The 18,505-nt window shown below is 46.5% G+C and overlaps 1 protein-coding gene across 13 annotated transcripts in view; it reads right to left on the bottom strand.

Moving 5' to 3' along the window:
- Positions 1-18,505, bottom strand: part of Ppip5k1 (diphosphoinositol pentakisphosphate kinase 1) — a 45,974-nt gene that overhangs the window by 21,918 nt on the left and 5,551 nt on the right. For 6 of the 13 annotated variants that reach the window (XM_033764952.1, XM_033764951.1, XM_033764950.1 and 3 more), the window contains 23 exons: positions 18,097-18,251; positions 17,868-17,969; positions 16,679-16,840; positions 16,452-16,573; positions 14,773-14,874; positions 14,427-14,513; positions 14,255-14,330; positions 14,004-14,113; positions 13,835-13,917; positions 13,575-13,706; positions 13,308-13,429; positions 12,851-13,033; positions 10,202-10,343; positions 9,789-10,012; positions 9,345-9,472; positions 9,069-9,183; positions 8,814-8,921; positions 8,143-8,259; positions 7,897-8,061; positions 5,709-5,858; positions 5,031-5,121; positions 1,618-1,743; positions 895-957 (listed from right to left, as the gene is read on the bottom strand). In XM_033764952.1, the coding sequence (XP_033620843.1) occupies positions 895-957; positions 1,618-1,743; positions 5,031-5,121; positions 5,709-5,858; positions 7,897-8,061; positions 8,143-8,259; positions 8,814-8,921; positions 9,069-9,183; positions 9,345-9,472; positions 9,789-10,012; positions 10,202-10,343; positions 12,851-13,033; positions 13,308-13,429; positions 13,575-13,706; positions 13,835-13,917; positions 14,004-14,113; positions 14,255-14,330; positions 14,427-14,513; positions 14,773-14,874; positions 16,452-16,573; positions 16,679-16,840; positions 17,868-17,969; positions 18,097-18,251 (2,865 nt within the window). The remainder of the gene's footprint in view (positions 1-894; positions 958-1,617; positions 1,744-5,030; positions 5,122-5,708; positions 5,859-7,896; positions 8,062-8,142; positions 8,260-8,813; positions 8,922-9,068; positions 9,184-9,344; positions 9,473-9,788; positions 10,013-10,201; positions 10,344-12,850; positions 13,034-13,307; positions 13,430-13,574; positions 13,707-13,834; positions 13,918-14,003; positions 14,114-14,254; positions 14,331-14,426; positions 14,514-14,772; positions 14,875-16,451; positions 16,574-16,678; positions 16,841-17,867; positions 17,970-18,096; positions 18,252-18,505) is intronic. The other 7 variants (XM_033764955.1, XM_033764957.1, XM_033764953.1 and 4 more) reach the window with 6 other exon arrangements.

Below are 18,505 nucleotides of genomic sequence, written 5' to 3'. Positions count from 1 at the left end.
TTTTTTTTTTTTTGGTTTTTTTTTTTTGGTTTTTTGAGACAGGGTCTCACTACATAATTGAGACTGACCTGGAACTTGCAAAGTAGCCCAGGCTGGTCTCGAACTCCTAGCGATCCCCCTGCCTCAGCCTCCCAAGTGCTGAGATTATAGGCGTGAGCCACCATGCCCGGCTTTAATCTTTTTTTCTTTACTGTACCTCCTCCTCCTTCCTTTCTCTTTTACCCCACAGCAATCTGGGCTGTTTCCTAAGCCCAGGCACTCGGTTAGTAATAACATAAAGCACATGTCAGGAGCACAGGAGCCACACAAATCACACACAATGGCAGAGACAGGCATATGGAGATGGGGATCATACACTGCATTCCCTGTAAGTAGGGGCAGGAGTGGGAATTGCGGCATTGCTCCATAAGAGGAACAAACTGCCCATCTGCCCCATCAAATGAGTTGGAGAACAAAACCCAGGAAGATGAAAATTATATAAGCCAGGAGTAGGGGGCAAAAGAGAAGCCACAGGCCCAATTGAGGCAATACTATTCTCTAAGAAGAGGAGCCGCTATCATGTCTGTGCACAGCCTGGCAGTCACAGGGTAGAAAGGGGGCAGATTTAATCAGTTTTGGGGTGGTAAACTGATGCCAAAGACACGATGGCCATGACAGTGACTATGCAAGTTAAAGCCTGTGTTGCACAGGGAAAGGTCAGCCAGGCTGAAGCCAGGGCTCAGATTGCCCTAAGGGAAAGGTCCCAGCAAGGACATGTAGTGAGGGGCTCCCTTAGAGACAGCAGGGTGTCAATATAGTGGGAGGAAAGGCAAGGTCAGTGTCAGAACTCAGCAGTTAAGTGTCTGGAAGTGACAATGGTGAGAAGGAATGATGTTGAGTCAAAAGCAAACGTACCGTTAGTCGGATGCTTTGCAAACGACACAGAAAATCGTTTTACGGCCGGGACAAACAAGAGCTCTGGGGAGAAAAGACATCATGGGGATTATACCCACCCTGTCCCCACCCTCTGCTTTGGGATTTGCCTGCAGTGTGTGTTGTGTTTTAGTTAGTTGCATGGCCTGATCCCGTCCCACCCTCAGACCTCCGAATGCCGGTCTTTTCCTTTGGTGCAGTCTCTCAGTACTCTGCCATCTCTACCGTAGTACGGCCCACGCTCATTTCACCACCACATCCTCCTGCTGGTCATTCGTAAATAAAATCTTCCCTTCTCTCAGTCTTTTGCCATACCATTTTTTCTACCTAAACTGAGCGAGTTCCCCATCCTTAATCTTGATTTCACAGACTTTAATCCAGGCTCCAAAGCATTTTGGTGACCACAAATCATCCTCTTGGTCCCCACCCCTACAGGTCAGAATCCAGGAAAGCATACAAACTGAGGCAGCAAGGCTGTATGTGGGAGATTATGAAGGGAGAAGCATAAATAAGTAGTATTTGTATGGCGAAAGGGATGCAAATGGAAGGGTACAAGGGGTCCAGGTTCCCCCCTCTATCGTTGATGAATAAAATTCGTTATGAGGCCACTGTCAGTACCATCTTAAGCATGAATGGCTCTGGAGCTGTGTCTCCACTAGGAGACAAGTGAGAAAAGGAGCTGCCCCCCAAAACCCACCCACATACCATCTCGGTGCTTCAGACTGGCAGGTGGCAGCTTTTTGCCATGGCTGCGGGCGTAGTCCTGAAGATTCGGGGCGCTGGAGGAGCCACCCAGCACTGTGGTGCTGAACAGCCCTGTGCACTGTGAGCCTGCAAAGCCAGGAATGCATTAGTAGCCACGCAAAGCTGCACACGAAGTCCACACAATTCCACAGGACAACACTGAGACACACACAGCCATTCAGAGCCACATGGCCACCCCATGTAACCACAAACTGCTCACTGCTGTCCACAGCCACACTGGGCAAGCAAGGTGGGGATTCTCCTCAAGATCTGCAAGGCAGGGACAAGAGGCCACTGCAAATACAGGGTTAGTCATATTAAAGTATTCGAAGCTACTGAAAGAGCTAGACTGTGCTCGCAGGGGGCTCCCAGAAATGCTAAAAGAATAGGAAGAACCCACTAGATCTGCCTAGATTCAATTCAGTGCCCTTTACCCTGGATACGGGATTTGAGAAACCCAGAAATCGAGTCCATTGTAGGTTTAAAAGGGAAAGCTTATTTTTTGCTTGTTTGTTTGTTCACAGGGTCTATCTTTGTGGTCCAGACTGGCCTGAAGTTGCAAATCCTCCTGCCTCAGCTTCCCCAGTGCTAAGATTACAGGTGTGTAGCATTCTGCCTGGCCTAGGAAAAAGCTATGACTGGGTTTTGAGCACTCAGCTGCCATCATTCCAATTCTAAGTTCTTCATTCAATATCCCTTCCCTTGAAGCCTTTTTACCTTCCCAAAAATCAAAGTATAAAAATAAACAAATTAATTAATTAATTAATTATTTTAAAAGCATGAAAGTATGAGACATGTTGAATTTCTAAATCTGGGAGGGACTCAGACTGTCCAGTTTAACTTTCTCATATTAGAGATGAAGAAATGGAGATACAAAAGTCATAGAGTATTTAGGAGCTAAGGTGAACGAGAATCCAGGTCTCTATATTCTGGGGACCAACTGTTTTCAGTTGAAAAAGAGTTTTTTTTTCTTCTGGAAACAGAATAATTTCTGAAGTAAAGATGGACACAAACAGGAAGGCATGTGACAGGCAGGTGACGAAAAGCAGAGCATGCCCATTATGCGCTGAGCACCCTACTGAACGGAAAGCGGGAAACAACAAAAAGGCACGCTCATCTACTCTTAATGTTTATTGTCTTTTAAGCCCTATTAACAAAACCAGAGGCCCAGTACACAAGTTCAAAGAAAGCAAAGAAAATTCTATTGCCAATCCAGAGTAAATAAAACTTGAAGGACCTCTGAAGAGAATGAGTCAGGTCAGTCACTGTCCCCAGGGTATGGTCTAGAGCAGGGTCTAAACCACTTTAGCCCACAAGGCCACTGTGGTCAGAAAGGGACAAGATCAACACCCAAGTTCTAGGGATTTGCCCCTCTACCTCCAAATCCATCTCAGCCAAGACTCCAGGTCTGGCTGGGGCTATAGCACTTGTGGGGAGATGGATAGGGAGGACTCCAGTTCCCCTTGATCACACAAAGCAAAGACCATGTTTCCAAGGGCCCCAGAGAAACCAGAAAGCTCAGATGGCCAATGATTTCTAACTTGAGATTCAGGACTTCTCCGTTCAGCAACTTCCCCTACCTTTCATGCTCACCCAGGCTCTGGAAATGGGCTGCAGAGAGTAATGTGGTTGCTAAATATATCTGCTTTTCTTCAGAGCAGCTAAAACTAGCTGGCTGTACCCCAGGTCACCCCAGGCTTTGTTCTACATCCACTTCCTGTACTGAGTCACTTTCTAGTGTGGTCATGCCAGCCCAGCGCTGCCCAGTCCCCAGATTATCTCAGAGGGTGATCTCTACCTTCCCACTACCATCTGTCAGCCAGGTCTGTGTCCACGCCATTCTGCCCCTTCCCCTTCTTCCTTCCTCCCTCCCTCCCTTCCTTTCCTTCATTTCTTCCTTCTTTCCTTCCACAACAAGATGACCAGGCTGTACTCAAACTGCTGGGCTCAAGCATATTCATGTCTCGGTAGTTAAGACTACAGGTACACACCATTGTACTTTGCCTTTTCTGTTTTATTCTTTTGTTTTGCTTTGTTTTTCTGAGACAGGAGCTTGCTATATACTTTAGGGCAGTCTTAAACTCACTATATTGCCCAGGCTGCCTCAGCCTCCTAAATGCTGGGATTATAGGCATGCAACAACACACCCAGGCTCTGCTTTATTCTTTTTTGGTACGGGAGATCAAACTCGGGACCTTGCACTTGTGAGGCAGGCGATGGAACCACTGAGCTAAATCCCTGTCTGCTTTAGTTTTGATGTTACAGTTTCACTTAACTGGGCCAGACACACTTATCCACTTCCTCAGTTTATCTGAAACCTATTCTTTACTGGGATTTTTGGAAAGAGAGGTGTATATCACAGATCTACAGATTTATCATTAATTTCTCACGCCCCAAACAATCCTCCACATTTCAGGGATCTAAAAGGCAACCTATTGTTATCAAATTAGTCTAGAAAATTACAAAAACCCTTCTCCCCCTTGTGAGCCCAGATACTGACCACTTTTGAGTCAAGAAATTAGGTGCCCAGGACAAAGGTAACAGAAAAACAAAAGGACCTAAATACAGAGAACAATAGGACAAAATTTTTAAAAAGACCTAAGGGAACAAGTCCAGACCCTACCCAGTCGTGTCTGACCTCCAATTCTAGAGTACATGGCACTGCGTTCAGAGACAGCCCCTCCCAAGGACCTCCTCCCCTCCCAAAGAATACAATACCCTCTGAAGCTTGGTCCTTCCTGTAGTCTGTGTTCTTAGAAAAGGTTGAGTGATGTTCTCCATCCCTCTCCAGGGATCAAAAAAATCAAGAGACATTCTCTCAAAGTCATGAGAAAAGTCTCTGCCACTACACCAGTCTCAGATTTGTCCCTCAATCTTCCGGAAGGAAAGGAAAAAAGTTACAGGATTAGGACAGGATGGAGGAGAGGGCATGGTGGTAGAAGGGCCGGAGCAGGGTTGCGAAAAATACAGGCTTCAGAGAAGACATAGCACAAGTTCTCCATATGAGAAATATGACAGTTATGGTTCACAAGTACCTCTATTTATAGTTCTGTCACTGATAACTCTGAAGGCTCAGAGTCCCCATGGCCCCTTATGGTTTGGGCTGGAGTGAATGGCAAGATAAAGGATGAGAGGGAAAGCCAGAAAAATGCCTTTCAAGCAGGGAAATAGGGGACCTTCCAGGGATGAACAAACATCTGCGATCCAGGTTCACACATAGCTATAGCTTTCCCCTTTATCCTCCCTCACCCCACTGGACAGTTCTTCAGACTGGATGGTCCCAACTCCCATGACAGAGATTTCCCACAATAAAACTCAAAGAACACGCAGACAACCCTTTCCCACAACAGGTGAGAGACCCTAGAAAGTCATACCTAGGCCACTCTGCTTCATCTCCGTTGGTGGCCGTGAAGATGAAAAGAGCCGGTAGCCACCAGGCCTCGAGGAGGAAGTTTCAGAAAGCACCTGCACAAAAAAAGACTCTTATCATTTTATTACTCAACCCAGAAGTACTGAAGTCTTGCCCTTACAGAGCCAAGCGGTGTCAGAAAGTTTGGAAGAATCACAGGATTTTTATGGGGGAAGAGAAATGAAAGGGAGCTAATGGTGTAGTTCATGGAGGGTCCATCCTATAGGATTCTACTAGAAGAAACTCTAGATCCAAGCACCCTATCCTCAAAGCCCTCCCATTCCAAATCTGAGAAGTCATTATTCAGCTACTCCTAGTTCTCAGTAGAACGGGGCCCCCAATCTTATCTGTCCCTCCCTTGGACTCAGAAAGCCAATCACAATGGCTCAGCCACCAAAGAGTCTGGTCACCCCCTCTTCTGTCCATATGACAGATGTGGTCACTGCTCCTTATCTAAACCAACAAGCCTGCTCTCTCACAGTTTCACTCTGGGACACATGAACTAGACTTCTTCAGATACCCACAAGGGCTAATGGCATAAACCTCAACATACACACATCCCACCTAGATAGTGTTCTGTACCCATAGATCCCATAAGGCAAAGACAAAAGGCAGGACGGGGAGGTAAGGCAGGGAGGGACACCTGTGTGCAGGATGCCAGGTGAGTGGTGGACAGAGCCCGGGGCTGCAGGCTGATGGCTGGGGAAAGCCGGGGGAGGTCTCCTGACCTCCTGCGGCGCCGCCCCCTCAAGGGGATCAGGTCCAGGCTCCCCGTGCACTGCATGTTCATGACCTGCAATCAGACCGGGTAGGAAGCCGGTCACGGCTCCTTTAACTCTCAGGTTCCCAAAGCCTCCGTGCCCCAAGGGCAGAACTAGGTAGAAGGACAGAGAGGATGACAGCTAGGGCACAGCTGCTACAAAGGTTTTTGCAATCAGTAACAGTTCAAAACTATGAAATGACAAGAGAACAAGAAACAATGAAGGGAAGGATGCCAGTGATAAAGATAAGAAATGCCATTGCCCATAGAGCAAGGAGAGGAAATATTGTTATAAGGCTGTGTGACCAAAGAGCAGAGAGAAGATTTGTGTGCAAGGCTGAGGAACAAATCCTAGGCAGTGACCATCCTGAGTGAGCCAGGGTGTAAGCAACACCAGCAAGTGAAAGGAGGGAATGCCATTAAAAAAGGAAGCCTCCTGAAAGAAGTTGATCTTATCAAGTCAGAGAGAGCTCTCCTTTGCCTATGCCTCTGGGACTTAAACCAGAAGAAAATGAGGTCCAAGTATAAAAGTTCCGGGAGACCAGCAGACCATATGAACAGGGAAGACATGTAGATGTGAAGAAGCTGCGTCTGGTGGAAGATGATGTGCCATTATGTCCATTTGATTTAGTTCACAGGGGCACATAAAGCACCCAGAGGACCATGGCTACCAAGTTATACCTACACTGAGGAGAGAAAACAACGCCTATCCACCTTAAAGAAGCTGACCATTCACAACATCAGTTCCACCTTCAAATAATCAGGAAGCCAAGGATGAGTCCAGAAAAGATTGTAGTGTGTCTTCTCAGCTTTCTCTAACTCTGAACAGTAAAAGTCTAGCTGAACCTATGAAAGTCAGCTACAGATTTTTTAGATATCCATAAAATGGCAAAACCAGTTCATCTAAGACAGGAACATGGCACAGAGCCAGCTGAGAAGATTTTTGGGTAAGAGCAGTATCCAAGTCAGAGAGAGTTCCTGAGACAGGGCTAAATCATGGCATCAGAAAAGTGTCACTGAGCCAAAGAGGGAAACAGTGTTTCCAGGAATAAGACCAGAACAAAACCCAGAGACAGTTAGCTGGACAGGATATGAGATTAGTAACAGTTCTTCCCTCTAGACAAGCCTCATCAGGAGAGAAACACAGACCGCTCTCCACACTGATCCTATTTCTGAAACAGTGTAGATGACCTAATGAGAGTAAAGCATCAGTCACTTGCTCATCTCTGTTGTAAATTTTTTTTTTTTTTTTTTTTTTTTTTTTTTTTTTGGTATCAGGGATTGAACTCAGGCCCTTGGGCTTGTGGAGGTAGGCACCAGAACCACTGAGCTAAATCCCCAGCCCTCTGTTATAATTTTTACCTAAAGCAACAAAGAGATGGAACAGCCTTTAATATTATGTTATTACTATAGTTACTGTTTAATGAATATTATAAGTTACACATGACCTATATTTTATATATAAAAAAGCAAGGGTTAGAGAAGTTAAAACTCTATGTAAGCAAACTCAACTTCTAAATTGTGACAGAGTTCATGCTGTTTCCACTATATTTCCTTTGATTTTATTATTATTACTGGGGTGGGGAAGTTGAGACAGGATCCTGCTATGGCATTGAACTCATGATGTAGCCCAGGCTGGCTTAGAACTCATGTGATTTTCCTGCCTCAGCCTCCAGAGTGCTAGGATTACAGGCATGTGCCACCATGCTGGCTTCTATTTCCTTTTAAATAACTGCCTTTTCAAATTCATCCAAAGTCCTTCTCAATTTCATTTCTTAAAAAGTTTCTTTCACCGGGTGTGGTGGCACACACCTGTAATCCCAGCACTCGGAAGGCTGAGGCAGGAGGATCACTGTGAGTTTGAGACCAGCCTGGGCTACATAGTTAAAGACAGTTCTCCTGGGGCCCAGCAAAGAGAGAGGCAAAGAGAGAGATATCGAGAGAGAGAGAGAGAGAGAGAGAGAGAGAGAGATCAAGCCAAACATATGACCCAAGAGTCTCCCAAGGAGCTTCAGACGAGACATAGATACTATTTCTACCCCTTGTTTTCTTCCCAAGGCCCTCTCATTACCTCCATAGAGCCAGCTTTCCGATTACGAATGAGGGGCGATCTTCTTGGGAGCCCAGGGCCCTCAGGCGGCTGGGGTGAAGTCTGCAGTGCCCGGTCTGGCTCATCTGAGCCCTTCCCTGGGCACAGGTTCTCCATGCTGCCTTGATCTGTTTTCATCTCTTCATTCTGTTCAATAATAGGCATGAATGGCTTCACCTCTTAGTCCCAACTCCCCAGCCCTCCAGTCTCAGATACCATGTGACCCACCTCTGAAGAGGCTGGACGGAATCCACAGCCAGTGGGGGCACTGCCTTCTTCCTCAACACCTTTCACACCAGGGCTGAAGTGCAGCTCCACATGGAACCGCTCCTCTGAAAAGGGGTCCTACAGGACGCCACCAAGGAAGGGGCAGTTGAGAGAAACCCAGTCAGGGAACCATCTTCCAGGCAGGGGCAACAGAGAGGAACTCAAGAAGATGCATCTTCCAAGAGCTGAGATTCAGGGTCCTTCCCTGTCCCTTTACTGTCTGCTAGAGCATCCTCACTCCTTCAAGTTCCACCATTTTGATTCACCTCACCACATGATCACAACCTTTCTCATTCATCACCCATAATTCATTTTGGTACAGTGAATACAGCACATTAAAGATATTTTTGTGGCATCAGAGGCAGAAGATATATGTGCAACCATGTCTGAGGGGAAAGAATCATAGCAGTGTCCCACATTTTTCCCCCCTAACGCCAGAACTATGCCCTGGGATTAGCTCTCGGGCTCAACATACTTCCTGTCCCAGCAGAAACCTTCTGGATGCTCTGTGTCATTCTGTGCATAGGTGCCACATGTAGCTGGACTGTACAGATTCTAAGGATAAGAAAGCTTTCTTTTTTAAGGGAAGTAGCAAGAGGGGCCTTCTCTCAACCCAGATGTTTGCCCCTCACCTGCGTGTTGTCCTCATAAAGCATGATGACAATCTGGGTCATGTAGTTGAGCTCTGAAATGGCGCTCAGGTAAGCCAAAGCTCGCTGCCACTGTGTGTCCTGGGTTTCCTGCCAAACACAGAAAGAGCCAAGCCAGTGCCTAGGACAGGGAGTGAGGGAATGAGCGGGACACAAAGAACAACAGAGAAAAGAAGGAAGAGTGGGAGAAGAATGCTGGGGAAAGACGTTTCAAGCTAAAAGAAGGAGGGTCCTTACATCGAGGAGCCCCCCATAACGAAAGACGCTGAGTAGAGAGTGGACGTGGCTCTCACTGGTAAAATAGAGCCGTGTTCGAACATGGCGGCCTGGGGAGAGCACCCCTCGGGAGTACCTGAGGGGACAGTTCTGTCACACACACACCATTACCCCACAGACGCCCATCCACTCCCTCCCAGGATCCCTTCCCTCATTCTCGAGCCATCCTAGCCTTGATGCCCTAGGGCTCCCAACATGGCCCTCCCTCCAGCCAGAGCCCCTCCCTGCCTCCCTCACAGGGGGTGCAGCTTGTTGACAGACTCATCCTCGTGGGTTCTCTGCAGGTCAAGCAGTATCTTTCGCAACAGTGGAAGACAGAAGCCCACGGCAATTTCCAGTTTCTCCTCCCGACTGATCCCGTACTCCTAAGAGGCCATGGGTCAGAAATAAGCACCTCGATGAGTCTTGCTTTCCTCTGGCCTTACACTCCTAGCCAAGATCATGTCTATTCACCTCAGGGCTGAGGCTTCTCTCCTATTAACATCCTTCCCCCTTTCCAAGAGTCTCCTCATTTACCTTCCTGTTCTCACCCAGAGCCATAGTGGACTCTGGGAATTATATCAACTCAACTACTTCCTTTTCTAAGTTTTCTTCCCCGGGTTCCCACATCATCCCCTTCCACCTTCTCTCCTTCCTTCCCCCCACCCTCATCCGCAGGTTAGATGCCCACGCGATAGCCACCTGGGGAATGACCACGTCCGCCAGTGCCTTTGAGAGACGAAGCAGCTCCGCTGTGCCCTGGAGGCCCAGGCTCCCATTGTGCTGCACATCATACTTGACACAGTCGTAGATGTCAGGGATCTTACTGATATCATAGCGCCTGCTCTTCTGCCGAAAGTCACGCTCCAGTTTGCTCCAGCGTTGCAGCATGAGCTCCAGGGTCTCACTGTGGTAGAGTTGCAGGTCTTGGAGGAAGGCAGGAAGTCAAATAGAGCCAAAAAGCTGACTTCCAACAAAAGAAGATGCTGACAACTTGAGTACAACCACAAGGGTAAGGTGCTTTATCTCAGAGAGTTAGGAAAAGACACAGGTGTACCTGAGAAATGCATCCAGACCTAAGACCTTAAAAGGAAAACAGTAGCATCTATACTAACCTATAGACTTGGGATCCTGCATCCGCTCCCGGATCTGGTGAGTGAGGTTTTCAATCAGGGCAAATACCTGATCACAGACTTTCACAGGGTTCTGAATGATAGTCATGGAGTTAAGCAGGGAAGTGCTGCCTGTGGGAGCCAACTGTGGGGAACAGAGAGAAGAAAAGCAAGATAGGTTGGTGCCAGCTGCCAGATTCCCATGAGCTGCACTACCGGCGAACTTCAATGAGTACTCCTAAGTTACTGGACATATTAGTAGTTTTAGGGCCTGCAGATCACCATTCTAGCACAGTCAACAAAAGGAGCCAATCTTAAACATCTTGGAGGTCAAAGCAAAAAAATATACCTAAGTTCTTTTCCTGGGGGCTCTAAAATACACATGGAAAATGCTGGGGAGTAAAGATTAAACCCAAAATCCTTCAAAATCTCTGCAGGACATTTTCATGACTAGATACTAGAGACATCTCTCATGGACCTCAGTCTTGGGTTCCAACCCATGCTTTGAGAACAGTGAAAGTCATAAGGAGCAGGGAGGGAGAAAGAAGACTGTAGGTGAAATGTACAACTCCACTCAGAGCCTCACACATTCCATTTTTGTTGGCAAAGGGAGCAAGGCAGAAAGGAAAAGTTACCCTAGATTTTTTATTATTATTATTATTTAACACCGAGCAATGGACTAGAACCGGACAGCAAAGGCTGGGGATTTAGCTCAGTGCCACCGCACCTACTTCACAAATACAAGATGCTGAGTTTGATCACAAGGGGAGGGGAGGAAAAGGGAAGGAAGACAGACAAATAGGACAGCAAGATTCTGCCCCTTATCAGGTTCTGCTCAGGGGGGAACACAGCAAATGCAGGCAACACGCTCACCACTGGGCCCATTTAAGGACCTATCAGAAATACCTATACAACAACGTGAATGTATTTAATGCCAGTTAACTGTATACCAAAGTGATACTACAATTTAAAAAGATAATAGCCAGCCATGGTGGTTCATGATTACAGTCCCAGCTACTTGATCACCTGAACCCAGGAACTAGAGGTCAACCTGGGCAATATAGTGAGACCTCCCATCTCAAAATAATATTTCTAAAAAACAACCTATTAGAAATGAGGAATATGCCGGGTGTGGTGGCGCACACCTGTAATGCCAGCAGTCGGAAGGCTGAGGCAGGAGGATCGCTGTGAGTTCGAGACCAGCCTGTCTCACATAGTGAGTTCCAGGGCAGTTTGATCTACATAGTGTGACCCTGTCTCAAAAAAAAAAAAAAAAAAGAAATGAGGAATAGGACTGGGGGAAACCACTGCCTGGTCAGTGGTAGCTGGGGTACCTGGGAAATAGGATGAGCACCGTGCACAGCAGCACCCATGGGAACAAACACTAAGACTCTGTGCTCTGTAGTAGTTACCAGCCTGGGCTTTGGAGTTACAATGTAGGCTTCACACTAGCTGCATCTTATTTGAGTCTAGGTTTTCTCCTTTGAAAGATAGGAGAGAAGTAATACAGTTTTTTTTGTTGTTGTTTTGTTTTTTTACAGGTGTGTGCCACCACACCCAGCAGCATTGCAGTTCTAACAGCCCTTGTGATGGATTGAAGGTAAACTATTCATTGTTTTCTCCCTTCCTTTGAATCTGGGCTGGCCTCATAACTGCTTAACCAGTAAAAAACAAAAAAATTTTGCTAATTCTGGGACTATGCTTTGAGAAAGCTGAAAGCTCTTGCTGGTTGTGATGGTATACCCCTGTAATCCCAGCACTTGGGAGGCTGAGGCAGGAGGATCACTGTGAGTTTGAGACCAGCCTGGGCTACATAGTGAATTCCAGGTCAGTCTCAACTACATAGTGAGACCCTATCTCAAAAGAAAAGAAAGCTGAAAGCTCCTGCCCTAAGCTACCAGACTAGAGAAATCAAATGAAGAAAATATGAAGAGGACAGGCCCTGAGAATGCACAGAGCACAAAGGAGGAGCAAGCTAGCTGACCCAGAACCCCAGCACAGCCTCCAGATAGTTCCAGCCAGTCAACATCTATCTGGTCTCAATAGAGACCCCAACCAAGACTAGTTGAGCCCAGAACTGTAAGAGATAATAAAATGGTCATTTTTTAGTTACTAAGTTTGGGGATCATTTTTTACATCAATTGCTGAAACATTCTTCTATTTGCCTTGGGATCAGTCATGTTTTGGAATTGAGAAATTTGGGGACTTTTGAAGTTAAAGCAGTTCATACGCCATACGTCCTATGATACCTCCAGTAGGGCCTAACCAAACACATTTATATTTCAGTAGCAAAATGTATGCCTATTTAAACTGAGTGAGAAAAATAAGGCATGTAGTCTCACGATGGTATGTTCTAGGTCCAGGTGCCAAGTGAGTATTGATGCCAAACTATAGTCTAATTTTTGAAACTGTAGATATGTACTTATCTCAAAGGAATGCCAGGAGAATTAAATGAGATAATATGCGTGAGATACTTAAAATGGTGCCTACGCTGGGGATTTAGCTCAGTGGTACCACACCTGCCTCAAAAGTTCAAGGTCCTGAGTTCAATCCCTGGTACTGGAAAATAAGTAAATAAAAAAAATAAAAAGCAGTGCCTAGTAAATTATTTAGAGTTCTAGAAAGAGGGTGCAAGGATAGGGAGAAGCTGACCTGGTCATAATCCTCAGGACCAAAGGGTGCATCCTGTTGCAGAATGTGATGGAGCCGGGCCTTCACCCGGTGCTGGCAGCTGCTCAAGGATTCCCCGTCGCTGTCCAGGAGCCCATTCATGTTGGCACTCTTCACCATTTGTACCAAAATGGGTGTCAGCTCCCCTTCTAGAGCCAGAAGGCCCTGAAAAGGAAGACCGGGGAAAGCACATTAGTTTCTCCTCCAGGACAGTCTTTTTAGGCCTTGCTGTTCCCAGAATTGTATGAGAGCTGGCTTGAAGAGCTGGGATATAAGGGAAGGGGCCTGTTCCTACCAACCCTTTTAGCTCCTCACTAGGAGCTGAGAACAGGGTCAGACACAAGTAGAAACTTCTCTGAGTCGGCATACAAACACCCTGACATTTCCCACCTAGTTATCCAAACAGAAGCTGGGACTGTGAAACAGCTACAGTACACACCTTGGCAAAGGCGGCAGCAGTCATCTGGACACGGCCCTCGTCAGAGGCATAGATCTTGAGGTCATGGCGGAAAGTGCTATGAAGGCGAAGCAGCCCACAACCAGGAAAGCCAGCATAGTCACCTGGGGCAGAGGGGGCACCAGGAAGAGCCTGGTGTGTTCTTCTCTCTACCTTCCTCACTGCCTCTGCCCTCCACTCCCCCAGTTTGTACTCTATTCATCTTCTCCCAGCCCTGGCAGCATCTCCACCCCTCCCCCAAACGCTCACCCTGCCCTCCAGGGTACATGCAGCGAAAGGCCCGGCCCAGCTCCTCAGCCTGCACTCGACCATCAGGCGTCAGCTCTCCACCCCACTTCAGTACCAGCAGCAGGGACGGGGCGAGAGCTGCCCTCTGCAGACCTGAGGGAAGATGGGCAGTGACTAGGTCCACATCCAAGGAAAATGGCAGAATGCCCATAAAAGTAATTTCAGGCAGAAACCGTCACAAGAGATCTGAGTGGTTAATGGAAAAAACGATTACATTTTACCTTGCCCCTCATTAGAAGCTTTCACTCCATGAGGGTAGTAAGTCAGCTGCACCTTCCGGTTGATACCTGAGAAGTGGCCATACCTGCAGGATAAAAGCCATAGTCTTTTTATGTCCCAGGACCCCAGCTCTCCCCGTTACTGGCTCCCTTTTGCTACCCACTTTCTTACATCTCCAACACAGACTTCAGCTGCTCTAGCTTCCCAGTCTTCTCTTCGATCTCACCACTTGGCTCTTTCTCCAGTTCAGCCAACAACAGCCGTGTGATGTCCAGAACCTCCTAGAGGATTTAACAAGTTATCCACACAGGAGGCCAAGTCCGGGCCAGTTACTCTTCCACCCTGTCACTCACCAATGCTACACCCTCTTTCTTCCCCACAGCTCTACTCCCCCACCACCCCCATCAAAGTCATCAACTTACCTGGAGCTGCTCAGGTCGCTTGAGTTTTAATTTCCCAGTCTTGTATCCACCGTGTTTTTCAAATAGAGTGAAAAACCTGAAGTCAGGAGAAGCACCGAGACAACCATAGCTTCTCAGAGCTGTTTCCCACACACTGTCCCTCTTGAAGACCAAACAAGGACACGCTTCCTACCTGGGGTGTGTCACCTCCATCTTCATCTTCTGCTTGGGGGTGCGATCCCCATGACGGATAATTGCAATGACACAACGAAGTTCCATCCTAAGATCAGGAATGTTCTCAGTCTCTCTCCCACCTCAACCTCACCTCACCTGCCATCATCATATCCCATCAGACACATCTTAGACCACCAGATAAACAGGGACCTCAGATTAGGGATAAAGGTGGGGTTAAGGGGACTTCCTAAGAGTCCCAGTCCCTAAGGGTTCATACTGTATAGGGTTATGAAGAAACCACTGGCTGTAGGAAGCCATCTCAACTGTCTTATATAGGTGACTGAAGACTTTTTACTTTTGCTTACATAGTGCCAGATGTGGTAGGGACAATGGGAATATCTTCTGCTTCTGTGGGGATGGACCATGGAATCTGGAACTGGGGAGCAAGCTCTCGCATGATGGTGTTCCTAGAAGGAGAAGGAAGAGAGTCCTGTGAAGATAAGCGAATCAGAACTACACGGATGAATAAAGCTTGCAAAGTCAAGCATGAACCAAACAAAGTATGGAACTTTGCAAACAAATACTACCATACACAAAAATAAATAAATAAAACAGGGCCAGGGATTTGGCTCAATGGTTTGGTTCCGCCACCTCCCTTGCAAGTGCAAGTGCAAGGACCCAAGTTCGATCCCCAGTACCAAGAAAATAAATAAATAAATAAAAACCAAACAAATACTACCGTATATGTGGTAGAAACATAGGTAAATGCCTGGGAGTGATAAGCACCAAGTTAAAGGTTGTGGTTTCCTCTAGATGTGACAGAGGGGATGTGACCAGGGAGGAGTAGACATGGCCTTTGATGATATTCATTGTCTTTCCTTAAGCTAAATAGTACTTGGCTGGCACTGGTCTATTTATGGTTGCTCACAATATCTATCATTCCTTTAAATGGTTTAGATATTACATGATGACTTTTTAAATGTCAATTTGAACAACAGTATCACAGTATGATCACATCTAGTGAAATAGTTTATTTACCCAGGGCAGAAAAGACAATCTGTTATATCTAGAACTGTTACTAGTAACCATGTCTGAGGAGTGTGGTGTTGGAGAGACAAGGGGGCAGAGAAGCCCTTTTACTTTTTTCCTTTTATGTTTTTGTTTTTTGCTTGTTTGTTTGTTTGTTTTTTTGGTACGGGGGATCGAACTATGGTCCTTGCACTTACAAGGCAGGCAGCAGAACTACTGAGCTAAATCCCCAGCCCACTTTTTTCCTTTTAAATTATTTTTACAATATTTAAAATAAAGCAAAAGCTTTTTAAAATTTAAATTACTTTTATTGGTATTTTTGAAGCAAAACATTTATTGGTACATTTTAGATATACGTAATGATCACAGTCATCATAGAGAGTTTGTACCTGTACACAATGTATCTTAATTCTTTTTTTCTCATTGCCCTTCCCTCCCCTCTTCAACCCCGCTTCCACTTGTTTTCTCTTTTTCCCTTCTATTCTCTTTGTTTTTTTGGTACCAGATATTGAATTGAGGACCTGGCGCTTGCAAGGCAGGTGGCACCACTGAGCTAAATCCCCAGCCCCTTCTATTCTCTGTAGACTCCACTCTTTTTTCTTTGTTTTGGGGGGGGTGGTTTTTTGAGACAGGGTCTCACTGTGTAGTTGAGACTGACCTGGAACTCACTATGCCCTTCTATTCTCTTTGTTTTTTTGGTACCAGATATTGAATTGAGGACCTGGCGCTTGCAAGGCAGGTGGCACCACTGAGCTAAATCCCCAGCCCCTTCTATTCTCTGTAGACTCCACTCTTTTTTCTTTGTTTTGGGGGGGGTGGTTTTTTGAGACAGGGTCTCACTGTGTAGTTGAGACTGACCTGGAACTCACTATGTAGCCCAGGCTTGTCTCGAGATCTAAGCGAACCTCCTGTCTCAGCCTCCCAAGTGCTGGGATTACAGGAGTGCACCACCACGCCCAGCAAGACTCCACTGTTTAAGCCAACTCTCATCACCCCAGATCATTATACCTCTTACCCCAGAATCTTGGCACAGTCATCGTAGTATTTCATTGAATTCTTGACAAAACTGAAGCCATTGACATCACACACAAAGGAGTGACCATTGGCCCGAAGAAGGTCAAAGCCACAAACTGTTTGCTGGAGGGAAAATAGGCAAGATGAGAAAAGAGAACCACTCTTTCTTTGCAGACCGCTGCTCCCGTCTCTGTCCCACATTCCACAATCCCATGCGCTCTCTACTACCTTGAAAGCTACGCAGACTTTCCTGGCCACCAACTTTTCCATGGCAGTCAGCATGACTGGGTATCGAACCTCTTTCCCCTCACTGTCTCGTTCCACCTTCCCGTCCAAAGCTGGAGATTTCCTAGCTTCAGCATGGGCATAATCTGGACCCACTGTGTACACCTGCAGGTACATAGCATCACTGAGTACGCCCACAGCTCCCCCTGTGTATGAGAAAACAGTATGAGCACTAGGTCTGCAGGCTAGTTCCAGAGTAAAAAGCCCAAACAAATAAACCCTGACCATCAAGAAGTAGACTGATTTATCACTGAGAACTACAGCAGTATCAACCTGAAGGTTTGCCCTGGGGGCTGTGACACTAGCACCTAATCCTTAATAAAAAATAATTTACCAACATTTACACCTTTTCCCATGCACCTGTGCCACTGCTCTCATAGTGAAAATGGGACTGTCTATATTCCCCACTCCTTGGCCGGAGATTTAGCTCAGTGGCACAGCACCTGCCTTGCAAGTGCAAGGTCCTGAGTCCAATCCCCAGTACTGAAAACAACAACAACAACAACAAAATAGGTGCTGCTATATTCCCCACTCTTTATCTTCAGTTGAATATGAACCAAACTGATTCACACTGAATTTTCTTTTGTGTTTGTTTGGTAACAGGGATCAAACTTGGGTCCTTGCACTTGCAAGGCAAGTGTCAAAACCATTGAGCTAAATCCCCGGCCCTTGTTTGTTTGTTTGTTTAGTACCAGGGATCAAACTCCAGACCTTGTGTTTGCCAAGCAGGTGTGGCAGTGCTGAGCTACATCCCTAGCCCCTTACTGTATTTTCTAAGATTCCTTCCAATACACTTCTACACCTGCTTCCTAAGTATTCCACCTGCACACAGGCATTTAGAACTTTTTTTTTTTTGGTACTAGGGATCAAACTCAGGACCCTGCACTTGTAAAGCAGGTGGCAGAATCACTGAGCTAAATCCCAGGCCCACATTTGGAACTTCTTAAATCCCTGTGTCCAAAGCTGGTCATGGTGACACATGACCGCAATCCCAGCACTCAGGAGGCTGAGGCAGGAGGATCACCGTGAGTTTGGGGCCAGCCTGGGCTACACAGTGAGTTCAAGACCAGTCTAAACTACATAGTGAGACCATGTCTCAGAAAAAAAAAAAAATCCCTGTGTCCAACATAACCTTGACATCTGTGCCATCCGTTGGCATAAACTCCTCATAGATGTATGACCCTGTCTTTCGGACGCTGCTCTCAGGAGAGTAAACGCTGCTTCGGCTGCCAATCTTCAGGAGGAAAAGGGAGAACAAACATATCACCATAGCATTTCACCCTGCCCAGCCTCCAGCTCCCTTCCCCACAGGTCATGATATTCTACCGCTCTGACTCTCCAGATCTCAACCATCTCCCCACCTTCCGGAAGAGGCGCTGGCTCCCTCCTCCAGCTGAGCTGGGGTAGTATATGTAAACGTTGTGATCCTCTGCGCTCACTGGCTTCTCCACAAAGGGCTTGGGGAAGACAGCACCATTGACCTCAACCTGGTCTTCACCTTCTATCAGATTGCACTCTGGAAAGTGGGTACAAGGTCACTCTTAGGGCCTAAGATTATAGCATAGTCCCAACTCCCACTTTGCTGCAGTTTAATCTCTATAACCTTCAAATTCCTATGACTGTCTGTCTCTTTGTGACAGATATAGAAATATCTATATATGGCATGTGCCGGGGATTGATTTGGCTCAGTGGTTCTGCTACCTGCCTCACAAGAGCAAGGTCCTGAGTTCAATCCCTGGTACAAAAAAAAAAAAAAAAAAAAAAAAAAAA

The sequence above is a fragment of the Fukomys damarensis genome, unplaced genomic scaffold (assembly GCF_012274545.1).
Source record: "Fukomys damarensis isolate Sample0158 unplaced genomic scaffold, DMR_v1.0_HiC HiC_scaffold_17, whole genome shotgun sequence".
In the NCBI taxonomy this organism is placed as follows: Eukaryota; Metazoa; Chordata; class Mammalia; order Rodentia; family Bathyergidae; genus Fukomys; species Fukomys damarensis.
The sequence above is the reverse complement of the archived record's forward strand: the minus strand, read 5'-3'. Positions and strand labels throughout refer to the sequence as shown.